The sequence below is a fragment of the Cyprinodon tularosa genome, unplaced genomic scaffold, assembly GCF_016077235.1.
Source record: "Cyprinodon tularosa strain WSP-4 unplaced genomic scaffold, ASM1607723v1 ctg1506, whole genome shotgun sequence".
NCBI classification, from domain to species: Eukaryota; Metazoa; Chordata; class Actinopteri; order Cyprinodontiformes; family Cyprinodontidae; genus Cyprinodon; species Cyprinodon tularosa.
In genome coordinates, this window is record NW_024038339.1 from 27,783 (window position 1) to 44,854 (window position 17,072).

At 38.2% G+C, this 17,072-nt stretch overlaps 1 protein-coding gene across 1 annotated transcript in view; it reads right to left on the bottom strand.

Annotated features, from left to right (window-relative positions):
- LOC119779748 (N-acylneuraminate cytidylyltransferase-like) overlaps positions 1-6,851 on the bottom strand; it is a 12,673-nt gene extending 5,822 nt beyond the window's left edge. The window contains exons 1-2 of the mRNA XM_038279526.1: positions 6,501-6,851; positions 109-251 (exon numbers count right to left, since the gene is read on the bottom strand). Of these exons, the coding sequence (XP_038135454.1) occupies positions 109-251; positions 6,501-6,727 (370 nt within the window). The 5' untranslated portion in view covers positions 6,728-6,851. The remainder of the gene's footprint in view (positions 1-108; positions 252-6,500) is intronic.
- Between the last annotated feature and the right edge of the window lie 10,221 nt (positions 6,852-17,072).

Sequence of the window (17,072 nt, forward strand, 5' to 3'; positions counted from 1 at the left end):
AAAGAAAACAAACAAACCGTTATCTTCACTTTTCTATCATGGCCCTTTAGGTCCAATCGAAGTTAAACCCAATTAAAGTCGTCTGGTGTCCAGGTGAGCTTCTGGTACCTGGGTTTTTCTTGAGAAACTCCTGTATTGTCTCCAGGGACGTGGAGCAGTCCCTGGAGACTTCCTGGCTCCTCCGGTGGACTTTGGCCCCCCAGGATTTCGCCACTTTTTCAATCTCATCGTGGTCTGTTGAAACCCAAACACTGAAAACCACAGAAACAAAAACAGCTGGATTTCATTCATGTTTCATTTTTGTCCTGAATTTATTCTATATCATTAAATGTGTTAGAGACTGAAAGTTCCCAAATTGTCTTAGCTGACCACATCAAACTCAGACTGGATCAAGAACATCTGCTAATTTTGGGTTTCAAGTCCAACCACAGAGACACAACTGGACCTTTATGCCACTGTCCCTTAAAAGTAGGGTGACCAATCTTCTTCTTTTGCCGAGACACATACAATTTCTACATCCTGTCCAGCAAGTTTGGAGGGGGGTTATAAATTCACGAAAAAGTCTATTTTTCCACTATTCTTCATGGTACCATAGTTGGATGATTAAATCAACTGGTGCTTCTCACAGAAAATTACGGTATTTTGCAGCATGCCGTAATTCTCCAGGCGTTTTGTTAGACCTGGGAAAACAGAGGATGCTGAAGGTTTAATAGCATTTCATACTGGGAAACACCACCATAAGAAAGCATGTTCACTAACCTCTGAATCTGTGTCTCCATGGCAGGGCCGAGCGGTCACCCTACCTAAACATCAGTTTATCCAATCTGTGCCACCTGAGCTGTGGTTGCTGCAGCTCCTCTCATCACACTTTTGTCCACATTTAAAGTGACCTCTGCTGGTAGCACTGAGTTTTGCGGTGAGGGAAGGGGTCTCAATACCAAGCAACAAAATGTTTAAATAAAAAATATTTAGGAGTAGAAAAAGAAAGCTTGTTCTAAAATAAAGACAGGTGGCCCACAGTGTCTACAATGAAGGTAGGATGCTGAAACAGTCCTTCCAGGGCAAAATTAAATAGGCTTTTTTAAAAGCCACCTACAAAGTCTTAAGAGCATTTCCGGGTCGTCCTTTGTCAACATTATTTTCTCTCTTTCTTCTTGATTAAAAAAAGCTAGTCTTTGCTGCCTCATTCACTAAAATCCAATCCACTTTATTTATATAGCACGATTTAAATAAACACAAGGTTTCCAAAGTGCTGCACAAAAAGATAAAATAACTAAAATAAATAAAAGTAAATAAAATAAAAGCACTGCCCGCACAGGATAAAAATATGCATGTGTATACATAAAATCAACATGTGTACATAAAATCAACACTCTACATGGTGTCAAAAGCCAAAGAAAAGAGGTGGGTTTTAAGAAGAGTTTTAAAATGAGACAGAGAGGTGGCCTGTCTAATGTGCAGCGGCAATCCATTCCAAAGTTTTGGAGCTGCAACAGAAAACGCTCGATCCCCTCTGAGCTTAAAGGAATAGTACACCCAAAACATGATTAGCCTTCCTTTTCTACTCACCCCCATGCTGAACAACACTCTGGAGTACTTTTTTGATATCTCAAATGCATCTGGAGATCTGGGAGGCTTCTTGCTGTCTGCTGACATTCAAATAATGGAGGTCTATGGCGCCCGAGACAGAAAGGTCCATAAAAGTCCACAAAAAACGTGTCAATATTCCTCCATACTGCTCGTCCAATGTATTCCAAGTGTCCTGAGTGGGTAGCATCCATATTTTACTTGAAACGAAGTCATTTAGAATGTTTTTAGAGCATAAACAGTAGTGTATAGGATTTCCTGAAAGCGTGCACCGGCGCGTTCATGACGCTACGGAAGCCGGCAGACCAAACCAGATGAAAGTGCGCATTCAGCGTCTGCTCTGATGATAATGCAAGCGTAGAAGAAGAAATGTGCTGTTTACCTGTGCAAAGAAAGAAACAACCAAAGAAAAATGTCTGAGGACTTCAGTGTTGAGGAAGAGCATGAGTTCTTTGCCGAGCTGAATGCGCACTTTCATCTGGCTTGGTCTGCCGCGGTTTCCGTAGCGTCATGAACGCGCCGGCGCGCGCTTTCAGGAAATCCTATACACTACTGTTTATGCTCTAAAAACATTCTAAATGACTTCGTTTCGAGTAAATTCTGGATGCTACCCACTCAGGACACTTGGAATACATTGGATGAGCAGTATGGAGGAATATTGAGACGTTTTTTGTGGACTTTTATGGACCTTTCTGTCTCGGGCGCCATAGACCTCCATTATTTGAATGTCAGCAGACAGCAAGAAGCCTCCCAGATCTCCAGATGCATTTGAGATATCAAAAAAGTACTCCAGAGTGTTGTTCAGCATGGGGGTGAGTAGAAAATGAAGGCTAATCATGTTTTGGGTGTACTATTCCTTTAAGCCTTGCTTTAGGCACTGTCAGGAGCAGCTGATCAGCTGACCTGAGAGATCGGCTGGGAGTGTAGGGGTGCAGCAGCTCAGAGAGGTAAATTGGGGCAAGGCCATTCAAGGCTTTAAAAGTAAATAAAAGAATTTTAAAATGAATCCTAAGATGGATGGGCAGCCAGTTGAGTGAAGCTAAAATAGGTGAAATGTGCTTCTACTTGCGTGTGCCAGTTAAAAGACGTGCAGCAGCATTTTGAACCAGTTGAAGACGAGCAATTGAGGACCCAGTAATCCCCACATAAAGTGCATTACAGTAATCCAGCCGAGTGGTCACAAAGGCGTGGATTACTGTCTCAAAGAATAAAACAGTGGTCAGTTAATGATGCTAATTTCTACGGAAGAGGATTAGGGCCACTGAAAAAAAAAAAATGTTAACTGATTTTTAAATTTTATTTCAGTTTAACAAAGGAAAGGAATTCTGACTTTATTCTCAGAATTCCGACTTTAATCTCAGAATTCTGAGAAAAAAAGTCAGAATTCTGACTGTTTTCCCATATTAAACTGAAATAAAATTTTATAAAAATCAATTAACTTTTTGTTTGTTTTTTTCAGTGGCCCTAATCCTCTTCCGTAAATGTCCTATAATTGTGAAACCTAATAACAAAATGTCAATGTTCATGAGAGAGCAGTTGAAGAATTGATGGATTTGATGCTGTAATCGGTGATCAGTACTCGATTATACATGCATCTGACCAATTTGTCCTCAAGCAGCCAAACGTTCCTATAACATCTCAAAACCCAAAGTTATCCAGAAGGTTCTCTATTGGCTTTTTATAGCGATCTCACCTAGTTTTAGTGCAGTAAGCTGACATTTTACAAAGGAGTGGCCTTGTTTGTTTAAGCCTTGTGACGCTGACATATGAGTCACTCAGACATAAGGCACAAGATTGATAACTTTTTAAGATATAACCACTTTTCTAATTGATAGATTATATTAAATGTGACAGAAAATAACCATATCTGTGTTTCTAGGTTTTATTAGAAATAGTTTTTTGTTTTTATCAGGAGTTTATGAGATAACTAAGGGGAGAGAGAGACAGCGGACAATCCTGTCAAACTTGTCTCTGATTCTGAATAGAAGAATTTTTCTTTTAAACACTGGGACATAATGTCTCAAAGCCATTGAATGTGGAAGGACATGTCTTTCAGGTTTTTGGTGCAGAGCAACTGGCAAACACTTGGTACAAATCCTATTTTCAGAACACTTCTTAATCAGGGGTCGTCCAATACTTGGATTAATGTCTCATCTGATCATGATCGGATTTTCTCAAAGTTTCTTCTTTTTGTTTTTTTTTAAGGTTGTCTCAACGCCATATTGATATCAGAAATCAGTCCTATATCAGCCAGTGCAGAATCTGAAAGAACAGCCTGCATCTAAAATCTCCTATGTCAGCACACTGATAGAAATACTCCACTTCTATCAGCTTCTGTTTACATTTTATATAACCAATTGGTGTGTAAGAACTAGTTCTGCTGTTCTCATATGTAATTTTTTTTTATTGTTGCTCTCAGTTTTAATTACATCCCATGATCAAGCCTATTCTGACATTTCAACCTACAAAATAATAAATAAAAGTTCTATGAGATGTGCTGGTACAATACTGGGTGAATATCTGCATCAGTCAATACTCAAAGCTACAATATTGGTATCATATCAGAAATTAAAGAGTTTATCTGGACATCCATTGTTTTTTGCATCCCTTAAAATGAAGCAAAGGGCTTTTGTTTAAAAGATATTCTAAGTTTTTTACCTTTACATTACACACAAACATCAAAAACACCGATCAATTGGCCAATCATTACAATCAGCCAATATTTTCACACTGCAAAAATTGAAATTTAAGCAGGTAATTATTATTAAGAGGTATTTTTCCCTCAATTTTGGCAGGTAAGTAAAATAATTTACATTTAGAATAAGAAAAAACACCACATTATATTATTTCAAGTGTATATTATCTAAATGTCTTATTTTAAGGGCAAACATGCTCATTCTATCTGCAGATTATGTTATTTATCTCCTCAAATATACTTCAGATACTTATCTGGAAAAAATGTGTAGTTTAAGATCAGTTTTAGCAACTTTGTGGCTTTTTTCACTGATCAACAGATCAGACAGAATTATTTTTTTTTTAAATATACATTCAAACAAAACTTCAATCTTTGTAATTTGGATCAAAAACACAGCTAATTTGTTTCTTTTTTATATATAGTCGCATGCCTTGAAGCAGAAACAAAAATCAGAAAAGGTCAAAGTAAGTAAGTAAGTAATGTTTATTTATATAGCACTTAAAATTGACTCCAAAATTAAAATGATCATAAAAAAACTCCTAATCTACTGGAATTAAAATGCTTGCTTATACAATTAGGTTTTCAGTTCACAGTTAAAAACATCAACAATGAATCAAGGAAGCACAAGGAAAGTGGAAGATTGTTCCAGAGCACCGGCTGCCTGAAAGGAGCGATCTCCCCTGATCCCCTAACGAGTGCGAGGGACCATGACTAAGTTCTGGTCCTGAGACCTCAGCCTCTGAGAAGGGGGTGTATGGACACAACAAGTCTCTAATGTAGGAGGGAGCCTGACCATGAAAGGCCATGAAGGTCAGCACCAGGATTTTAAACTGGAACCAAAAACAGACTAGGAGCCGATGAAGAGCTTTTAGAATCGCCGTCATATGAGCCCTTCTACTTGTACGAGTCAGTAACCTCGCCGCGGAGTTCTAAAACCTGCTGAAGACGATACAACTCCTTTTTGTTTAGACATGAGAATAGACTGTAACAATAGTCTAAATGGGAAGACACAAAGACGTGGATAATCATGTAAAGATCATCTCTGTACACAATTGTTCAGTTTAGAAATTTTCCTCAGTTGGTAAAAACAGCTCCTTGTCAGCAGTTCTGCGTGGAGCTCTAAGGACAAAGTGATAATGGAGAGGTCAGAACTCAAAGGCCAATAAAAAAAAAAAAAGGATTACACAGAAAACAAAAAACTATTGCTTCATTTTAACACCAAAATAAAAGCACCAATCAAAATGATCAAATTTGAATCTAATGAAGAAGTTATTCATCTAACCAAGTTGGACCATACAGAGATCACCATGTCATTGACATTATTTATGCTTCAAACATCCCACTATTGCTCTAAAATGTCTAGATAAACCTAACAGCACCCCTCATGCCCTCAAACTAAAGTACAAACATTGCTTTTCACATTGGACCAGTTTTATTGATCAATTCAACATATATAGCATATAAATTGACTTACAGAAGTTAATACCAATGTTACTACCAATAGTTAGTGCACCCCTACTCTAACTTATGAAATACATCTTTAAAAAAAGCTTAAAACACTAAAAGCTCATTGATGATGCTGCAAAAATGTTGTTTTTTTAGCAACATTGCAAAAAAATATGCAAAAATTCCTAATAAAAGTTCACCCTGTGTGCAGATCTAACTGGCAGAGAAATGTGCATTTTTTTTTACTTTGACAGTGTAAGGTTCCCTGCACATAAATGAGATGGAAAGAAAATAACAGAAAACGTTTATATGGCAAATTGAAATGTAGCATGATGTGCATAATGTCCAGCAGGTCAATATCAGTAATAAAACTCAATAAAACAGCAGTAAAAACTCAGCAACGATAAAAACTGAATATAAAACTATACAGAAGAACTCTAGCTTGAAGGCTAAATAATATCTAGGTAGATTTTATCCTTTATTCTAGCATATTCTTGGAAATGGAGCCAGTTTGAGGTACAGCAGCACAAAAGCAGTTATATCATAGATGAAATAGTTTAAATAATTGTTAAAACTAGCATTATAAGGTGCTTTTGAATCCTTTTATAATATATATTTTCATAAATATGTTATCAGAGAAGATATTAGTCCAGAATTTAACCTGAGCCTTGATAGTTGGTTGCTATGGTGATGGTTGTTTAGGTAAATCAAGGGCAAAACAACAAGCTAACTAAAATGTATTTGCCTTTAATGGCTCATGGGTCGAACCTACCTGTCGAACTCCTCGGAGTCGATAGCCGCTCTCAGCACCCAGCCGATGAGAGGAACCCCAGCTAGAAGCTTGATGTTCTTCAGAGGAATTCCTTTGCTTCCCCCTCTGGCTAGAATGAGAGCAGCTACGTGTCTTTTCCCACTGGGACAGAGCCGCTTGCTGCTACTGCTGCTGGTTCTGTCTGGCAACGTATCATTTTCACGGTTGCGTCTTTTCCGGGCAGCCATGTTCACTTTAAAGTCTTCTTTTCGGCGCTAAAAGACAAACTGGCTTAGCCGGTCAATGACAAGTCGAGGAAAATGTAGCAGCTTCAGTTGTCAGCCTGCTTCTTCTTCTTCTTCTTCTTATATTTTTTTCTTCTTCCTCTTCTTCTTCTTGTGAGGTTGGCAAATTTGTGAGAAGTGCATTACCGCCACCTACTGATATGGAGTAAAGCAAGGAAACAGGAAACGATTCACCACAGAAACAAAACAAAAAAAAAACTGTGTAACTTTACCCAACATAATAAATACTTAATCACCTTTGCTCTAATAATTTTAATTTATCTTTAAGTCATTGTCAATCTGCCAGTTTCTGATGGTCTAATCGGTTTTCCCATCATGCTTTCAACCATTTCCAAGTTTAAATCTTTCACTTCCAGATGTTTTTCTGCAGCTTTCACTATTATTTTTGATTTTTTTTCGATCACTTCAACCATGAAAAGAACAAAATCTTTCTTTTTAACAAGAATCTTCTTCAATTTTGGGACATTTCTCTAGAGGTTTTGAATTTGCCATGTGTTGAACTGTAGGTTTGTTTGTTTTCTAACTGAGATGGGATCCTTTTTGCAGCTTCAGCGTAAGTTATTCCGAGCTCAAATTTAAATTTTTTTATTTCCTCAGACCTTTTGTTGATTTCACAACCACAATATGCAGCAGTATGTTCTCCACCACAGTTACAGCATTTTATTTTAGCTTCTTTTCCACATTTTCCGTACTCATGCTCTCCAGCATACCTTCCACATCGCTGTTTTCCTTTACAAACTGCTGCTATGTGTCCGAATTTTTGGCATTTGTAACATCTCAGAGGTGGTGGATTGTATATTTTGACATTATAGCTGATGTAACCAATGAACACTTTGCATGGTAATTACTCTTCCTCGAATTTACATAAATAACACAGATAAACTGTCAGATTCCTCTCCGTTTCTTGTTGTTTTTAACCGTTTTACTTCTTTTACTTTTGCACCACTTATGTTTTCTATTATCTCTTTTTCAGAACTCCTCCAATGACTACCCTGCTGATCTTTTTATTCTCACCAAACTGCACTGAACTCTTATCCCGTCAATTTTGTTGATCGGAATGGCTTTGCCTTGCTGGGCGCTGTCTCTGCAGTTGATCAACAGATCTCCACTGTACAAGATTCTGGCACCTCTGACTTTTCCTACAAGTTTATTTATGGTTTTTGTCAAGTGAACCGGATTCCAATTTGCAAAAGAGTCTGCCTGATTAACTAGTTTGAATATGACTTTGTACTCATTTTGTTTTGCTGTGGAATTTATGGATTGATCATCACATGAATGTTCAGAACTGGACTCCCCTTCAACTGATCTCTGCTTTTTCCGCTTTTTCTCATTTTTTGAGGCTACCCTCTTCCAATCTTCTTCATTGTCACTATTTCCCTCTTCCATCCCACAAGAATCGCTTCCTGTTTCCTCACTACTCACGGCCATGGACATTTCTCCACAAGCAACTTCGAAACACGCGCCATGCACCAAACGACCTCATGTTTTTTAGTGGCGGATGGCAACCAACTTAAGGTGCATTTACCGCCACCAACCAGACTGGAGTGTGGTTATCAATGATGTCAGAGGGATGTTATTAAATCATACCTCAACGGTATGAACGAATCTCTATTATCTATCAATCAATATCTACCCAAACTCACATTAATACGACTGAATATTCACATGCATATACACACTTATATTCTTTATTTAAATACGATTAAATAATCCAGTGTTTTGGGTTTTTTTTAAAAATCTAATTAATTGGTTTCTAGCAGAATTCGATGTATTTCCTGGAAGGTCTATCATTGAAAATCAATTTTTTTCTCTATTTAGTGTTACCTTTAAATGCTGATGTTCCTGTGAATATTTATTACATTCCATTAGTACATGTTCCACTGTTTCTATCTGATTACAGTGATTACAAGTCCCTGTGTCATGTTTCCCTATTCTGAAAAGAGAATTATTAAGTCCAGTATGACCAATAATAAGTCGAGATATTATTACTTCTTCTTTCCACCTTTCTTTTGTGCAACTCTAACCCCCCACAGTCTTCTGAATTTTATATAGATCTCTACCAGTGTCATGATTGTCCCATTGTTCCTGCCAAATCTTACATATTTTATTTGCAATTATAGATTTACCCTCACTTTGGCTTAAAGGAATACTTAAGTTAATAATATCTGATTTTAAGGCCTATTTAGCCAATATATCTACTTCATTTCCTTCAATCCCTACATGAGCAGGAATCCCGACAAATCGAACAAAAATAATCTTATTATGAAGCTGAACTAATAGATGATATATATGTAATAACAAATCTAATCTACAAGACTTGCCAGATTTGATACTTAATAATGCTGCTTGACTATCTGATGCAATAATATATTTATTTTCCTCTTTAACATTTTCATCAACCAACCCTTCTAAAGCTATCATAATGGTATCAGCCTACTTTAGAAGCAGAAAACAAGATAATGAGAGGCTGCGCTATCGCCCCCATGTGGCATGGAATGAAAACTCCAACAAAACGAATTCTTCTTTTCTATTATGGCGGATCACAAGCAACTTTAAGTTGCATACTGCCACCTACTGTACATAATGGTGTAGCGGCATTACATCAAATTCTATTTTTTAATTTAGTATTCTGTAAATAAATAAATAATGCTTTCTTTAATCAGTGAATATTATTATTTTATTTTCTTCATTTCCCAATATGCCTTTAAGACTCCATTATTTGCCTGTCCTCAATTTCTCCCTTTCATGTTAATAAGTTTTACAGTTAATCAGTACATCTTCTACATTCTCTTTTTTTCCTCATCCTTCACATTTATCATTATTTTTCCTCCCTATTAAATATAAATTGTCATTTAAATAGGTATGACCCACTCTTAATCTGATGATTATTACTTCTTCCCTTTTGTTTGTCTCATTAATGATTCTATTTAATACTGATTTTTGGACGTTATATAATCCTCTTCCTTTCTTTACTCTAAAAAAGTGATTTACCTTCCCCTTTCCCAAAAGGAATTGTAATGGTTATTGTTCCCTCTGGAGCCCTTTTTGCTAATATATCTGCCTTTTCATTGCCTTTTATACCTTCCTGTGCTGGAACAAAAAATAACCAAATATCAATCCCACCGCTATAGACTGTACTGGATTTCTAATACTAGATATTTTCTATCATTTCCTTCTCCCTGAATGATTTCTAAAACTGCTTTGGAATCTGTAAAGACCACCACCCTGTGTGGTCTAACCTCCTCCACCCATTCTAAGCTTAATATAATTACCAACATTTCCATGATTCTTCTTCTTCTTTATAATGGCGGTTGGCAAACAACTATTTGTTGCATTTCGCCACCAACCAGTAAGGATTGTGGATCAGGACACGTGCTCAAAATAAATAAACAAACAAATAACTAAATAAATATAAAAAAAATACTAATTGATTATATGGCCTATATGTTTCCAATAAATAACAGAGATAATCTTATAGGCTGTATCATAAGTATTTTTCCTTAAAATGTTTATAAGATTAAACTGCTCTTTTTCCTGTTCAAGATTCCTTCTCACCTGTATTTTTTGTCTCTGATACTTCCTACAGCTATACATTACATGTTCTGGCAAATAATGATCAAAGGAGGGAGGCGGGTAAATTAATTTCTTCCCATGTTATGGAGGGGGATTGTTATGTGTGATAGCATGTAGTCCACTAGAAATGTCCTTAATCCAGTAATCTGTCATATTTTACATTAGAACAGGATTTAGCAGAAAATCTACACTCTCATCTCCCCCCTCAGGGCTAAGCCCCCCGATCCCCTAGAATCCTAGATCCGCCCCTGGTCACCAGTTAAGATGTTCACCAGTTGAAGTGGAACAATGGGCAAAAGTGTGCGTTTAGTGAGCCAAGTAGAAATGATTGAATATTCCAAAGCTTTGAGCAACATTGTGAGGAGCGCATTGAAGCTCTGAAACAGTCAGTGCAGCGTCTTAACGCGCGGGAGGCGAACCTGCAGGCTACTAAAGCCTTGGATGAACAGCTGCTGATGGAGAAACACAGCTGGACACAGCAGCCCCGCTCCCATTGAGTCCCTCACAGACTCTCCCAGTTTCAAATAGAAGCTTGAGATGCTGCATGTGGTGGAGAATGATGCGCCTGATGGTGGCAGAAATAGCGAAGATCGGGAACGCCTCTCTGATCCCTGCTCCGAACGAGGATCAGGAAGCCAGTGATCTGGGAGGATATGACAGCTATATGGACAACTTTAGCAGCTAGGTTGTTATTAACCTGTCAGTTACTTCTAGAACACTAAGAATAAATAAGAAATTAGAAGGAATAATCAACAATAACCATCCATCCATCCATTTTCTTTACACGCTTGTCCCGAGTGGGGTCGCGAGGGGTGCTGGTGCCTATCTCCAGCAGTCAATGGGCGAGAGGCGGGGTACACCCTGGACAGGTCGCCAGTCTAACAATAACCTCTATATCTAACTTTTAGTGAGAGTCGCTGAGTTCCCGCCGGTTACTAGGGCAACAGCTGTCCTCGAAATCGGGAAGAGGAAGGTTAAACCAAAAGACATTAACGGTCTAATTCTATGACGTCACATAGCCACGCCTCCTTTACATTTCGTGACCCGCCTAGTCTGTCCAGGTAATCATTCCACTGAAGCCATTCTTACAGTGACCTCTGCTCGGACTGCATGTTGTTTGTTGACTACCTGCTGGAAAACAAAAACAGAACAGAAATGTCTGAGTCAAGACAAGAAATGAAAAACCACATTTACATCGCCACTGGAAACTTGGAGGAGATTGTCCAACCCATGCTGGGAACGCTGTCACCAGCCCAGTGGGCCTTGCTTTCGCAGGGTCAATCGGATTCCCAAATAACAACAGTCCTGGGAGATATTATCACCACCATTTTTCAGCAATGTGTGGAAAATGCATTGAGGATCCTTATTCCACAGATTGGAGAGAATCTGCAGCCTGGTGTAAAGACCGCAACCCCAACGGAAAGTATCCGAGTGAGTTTGACCAACATGATTTCAACAGAAATCGCAAATGTCCTGCATGTTGAACCCGAATTCTGTCCTGAAGGCGAGGAGTTAAACATGTTAATGCAAGAGGAGATCTCTAGTAAAGTTACATCCCTGACCAATGAAATGTTAAAGTCCCCCAATTACCCTGAGGAATCTGCAGTATACGTGAGCCGACACTTTACCAACTGGAAAAACTACGTCAAAATGATCCAAAATACATTGAAATGTGTTCAACAACATATAAACAGAGTCAAAACTGGATGTTTTGTCAAATATTCGAACACATTCATGACAAAACAGGCAACACCAAAAGCAGAGACCACACCTGACTCTTCAGAGACAAGAAGTCTTTTAAGCATAAAAAGTCACTTTGACGAAAGAACAGCTACTAAGAGCATTTTTCAGATATTAAATAAACATACAAAAGACCTTCCTGATGTTGATTCCACTGAATTATTGCATCTGTCAGAGGAAATCCGCCAAACTGTTCACAAGGACCTTCATTACTGTATGTCAGACGATTCAACTAGGAAATGTTCATGCATCCCACATTTTAACATCCTAACAGTTATGAATATGATCAGCCGCTTTTTCCTATGCCACAGAACTGCTCCAGGTAACAAACAGTCAGAAACAACAAGCACACAAGAATTTTCCAAGTTTATAGCGGAGCAATTCAGAATCATGGTATCTTCTTTGGAAAAATCGCTGCATTCAACTGAAAAACTGTTAAAACTGGAAAACGACTGTTCATCTAACGGATGGAAATGGATCATGTTAAATGAATGCATTTCAGAGCTTTCGCTGGTCGACGACAGCACACAAGCGCTAAAGATCGACGGCACGGACTGCTTTCTCCTGATGTATTTGAATTGCATAAAACCTCAAATTATGCAGTTGTGTGCAGAACCCATGGAAAACCCATTACTGAATGAGACGACCCAAAAGTTGGAACGGGAGCTGACAGACAAATTATATTTCTACTTACTGGGGGGCCATTTTTATCCACCTCTTGTTCGTCCAAAACGAAAATTTCTTTCAGACTCTGTCCTCTCTCTACAGAAAGTAAGAGACATTTCTGGCCAGATCCAAATTAGCCCTGATGTCTTGTATGCCAGAACAGAAGGGGAGGTGAGGATGTTTCTCCATAATGTCTTTCTATGGAAAACAGGGGAAACTAATAAGTTTCAGCAAAGTTTCAGCAACTGGGTTTGCGGTATGGTCTCAGAAATCTGTGCAATGGTTGAAAAATGTGATACATCGGCCAAAATCCGAAGCTCAGAAACCCATTCTCTGAAACTCAGCGAGCTAGAAAGCAAGGACTCTACCCTCATGGAAACAGATCTGATAAATGAGGAAGACGGAGGGTGCAGTGTGGTCTGGGACTTTGAGGATACGGTTGTACAAAGCCCGTATACACCAGACCAACCGCAAATCCAGGAAACCAATTCTCTAAGTTCCAGGACGCAAGGAAATGAGGACTCCACCCCAGATGCGTTTGGATGTTTGGCTGACTATTCTTCATTGGAAAAAAAGGCTACATTTTTGCCTGATTCTGTGGAGCTGACAAGGAAAAGGTTTCAAGGCAAGAAATTAAGCAAAGATCCGTTTCCAGAATCAGATCCGTTTCCAGAATCAGATCCGTTTCCAGAATCAGATCCGTTTCCAGAATCAGATCTGTTTCCAGAATCAGATCCGTTTCCAAAATCAGGGTTTATGCCTAAGAGATATGTTGATAAGTCGACATCTGATGAAGATTCTAATGAAAAAGAACTAGACAAAGATTTGGCATTTCTGGTAATGATTGCAGTTTTAAAATGCCTGAAGAAACAGGGTGGACCCCTGAGTTCCAAAGAAATGAAGCAGATCTTGTCTAATATATCAGGAAAGGAAATAGTTAAAATAGAAGACTTTACTTATGCTGAAAACAATGAAATGAATTTTTCTCCGGGTACTCCGGGTTTTCCTTTGAAAACACAATTGTCTAATTAGACATTCAGAATAAATAAATTAATTGAAATCTTGATATGTATTTTAAATCTAAATCTAGATTCAAAATCTAGAAACGGCTGCTATGGCAGCCCACTGCTCCCCAAGGGGATGGGTTAAATGCAGAGTGTTCATTTTGTTGCTCTGTACTTGTGAAAATGTAATGACAATAAAATACTGTGGGAAAAAAAATGTAAACATTTTCTTGCCCACTTTACATTTTGTCAGAAATGACTAATTTTCACGGCATGCAAAGGTATCCGCTACGTCAATAAGTCTGCTTTATGCCGTGTCTTTTAGAGTGACAACCAATGTTTTTTTCAGACAGTCGAATATTAACATTTTGTTGTTTTCTTTCCCAAAATGTATTCAAATTTTTAGCAGTTTAAACAAACATCTTGATTAATATACAGAATATAACCACAGCAGTAGTAGTGTTATTGTTGAAGTCAAAATAAAATACAAACAAAAAGAAAAACATCAGATTTCCTCACACAATATTGGTTCCAATGCAACTGATCACATTTTGTACTTAACTTCTTATACTGAGAATTACATTTAACAGTTTATGTCCTCAAATAAATTGTCTTTGGGAACTGCAGTTCACATGTTTTTCAATCACTTTTTTTAATCTCTTCTGATATATTCAAATTCTTGACATAATTAATGAAGGAATTCCAGATTCAAACAGGCCCTTTAATAAGCTTCATGTTTATTAGTATCCATTCAGCAATTACATTTATCTTACATGTCTTTCAGTAACACTTATCAAGTAGAATAGTGCCTCCTCTGTAGACATTGTTAACTCCCCTAAAAGAAGAGATATGTCTGGAAACCTCTCTCCAAATAGTTGTTCAGTAGGGCATTGGTCTTCCTCTATTGGTGAAAATGGGTCAGCTCCAAAGGCAGACCTCCAAGTCAGGAAGGGCTCTAGCTCCTGTTCATACATCCATGGTGCTTCAGCAGCAGTGGGCAGCTGCTCTGCTGGAATTCTTGCTGGGCATCTCACAACTGCATGTTGATTTGGGATCCCTCTGCCTAAAATTGGTAAAGATTTTTAGCTATTTATTTGTTTCATTCTGGAACAAAACAGTCAGTTGTTTTAAACTACATACAAACAAAAATTACCAAAACGTACCTGGTATCCTATGGGCATACCAGAACTGCACAACTCTGTCAAGTCCTATCTGACTCGCTTGACAGGTCAGGTTGGACACACAAAGTTAGCATGACATGTTGGTCATGTTGCTGTTAGCATAAACAAAATGTGTTGCACAATGCTTGCACACTGTTGCACTTTTATCCACAACTTTCTTTCCGCCGTCATCGTAGGTCACTCTAAATGCAAAGTGATCCCATACAGCAGACCTATACAGTGCTGCTGGCGCGTCTTCCAACGCCTGTTCTTTCCCACTCGCCATACCCACACAATTCTCCACAACAACTGATTTTCAGTGTTGCCAACTCCTCAGAAAGGAAAGTAGCTATTGGCTGTGCTATAAGTCGCTAGAAGTCGCTGAATGACGTCATTGCCTAATTTGCATAATATATATATATTTTTTTTTATTCAACTTTAAATTTTTTCCCTTGAGGTCCACTAAGGACCTTAAAATCATGCTAAAACATGAACATTTTGAACCATAATTTTTTTTTACATTACATTAACAATCTAAATGGAAAAAAAGACTATAAAGAATCAATGACAATGTTAGCAAATGGTAATTATTGTTTTTTTGTTATTTTTAACTAATAAGAATTCCCTGCACACACACAGGCTGTGCTTGCCTGCTCACAGAAAGAGTGGATCATGGTCATGTTGGTCAAGGCTCTCTATGGCAGGTTCAGCAACTGAGGGAGCTGACTCCAGAGTGATCATCCTGTGCCGTCAAACCCGGCGCATGCGTGCGGTTCATTTGCTGTCTGGACGCTGCTGTGTCTCTGACTGTAGCGCTGAGAGGGACTCCTGTGGAAGCGGGAGAACGGGGTTGGGACGGGGGTGGCGCCCCACGGCAGACTCCAGAAAAGTCGCTAGATTTGTCGCCAGTCGCTTTTTTGAAAAAGAGTCGCTGGAGGGGTCTGAAAAGTCGCTAAATATAGCGACAAAGTCGCTGAGTTGGCAACACTGTTGATTTTTTCCTGCTACACTCGGCTACGCTGCTTCGCTTCTTCTTCTTGTTTACTACTGGTTGTTGGCTTTGGTCGCAGTTCCGCCTCCTACTGCTCTGGAGTGTAAACGCTTCGCCTCTGAGAAAAAGAAGCAGCGCATGAACCGAACGTAACACACGCGAACCGAACCGAGACAGTAGAACCGAACGGTTCGGACGGTTTTCATAAACCGTTCCATCCCTAATATATATATATATATATATATATATATATATATATATATATATATATATATATATATATATATATATATATATATATATATATAATATATATATATATATATATATATATATATATATATATATATAATATATATATATATATATATATATATATATATATATATATTAGTGCTGTCAAAATTATCGCGTTATTATCGCGTTAACGCGAGGCCATTTTAACGGCGATAATTTTTTTAACGTGAGATTAACGCTATGTGGTTTTATGGTAAAATTTTCCAAGTACATCCCGCTGCAGCCTGCGAGAAGGCGGGGCTATTTTCCCCCAGTCTATGCATTTCTCATAGGCTTCGAGAGCGGAGCTCCTCAAGGAAAAAAGACGCTCATACACTGGGTGACGCTAGTGCCTTTTCTTTAAGCCCCACCACCAACAAACAAGTTGAGTGTCTGGTAACTAGTAGCAACCTGAAATACGCTAAGAAAACAGATTACTGAGGTGAAATGGAATCTGCTACGGCACTCTTGCTGTCTGTGTACGCCACAGGTCGGTATCGTGGGTGTGTGTGGGTGGGTGTGTGTGTGTTCTCATTTTTGTTAAGAGTCTGAAAAGTAACTTTCATAGACTACCTCCATCTAGTGATGTCGGTCTATTGATTTTGATGTATTGATTGAAAATTGTTCATTATTATCTTGGTTAATTAACATCTAATGTTAACTGTACTACATTTTATAGCAGTAGGGTAAAATGCTTGTCTTTGTTCAAAAGACTGTATTAACTGTAAAGACTGTCTTTTACATCAGCCTGTTTTCAGGGCCTTTTTTTTGGCTACATATTTGTTATTTTTTGCTACATGCCTCCCCATCTTCTTGCCATATGTTTCTATGGCATAAATCAGTATCTGTGACCTGTTCTCATTTAAAAAAAAGAACAT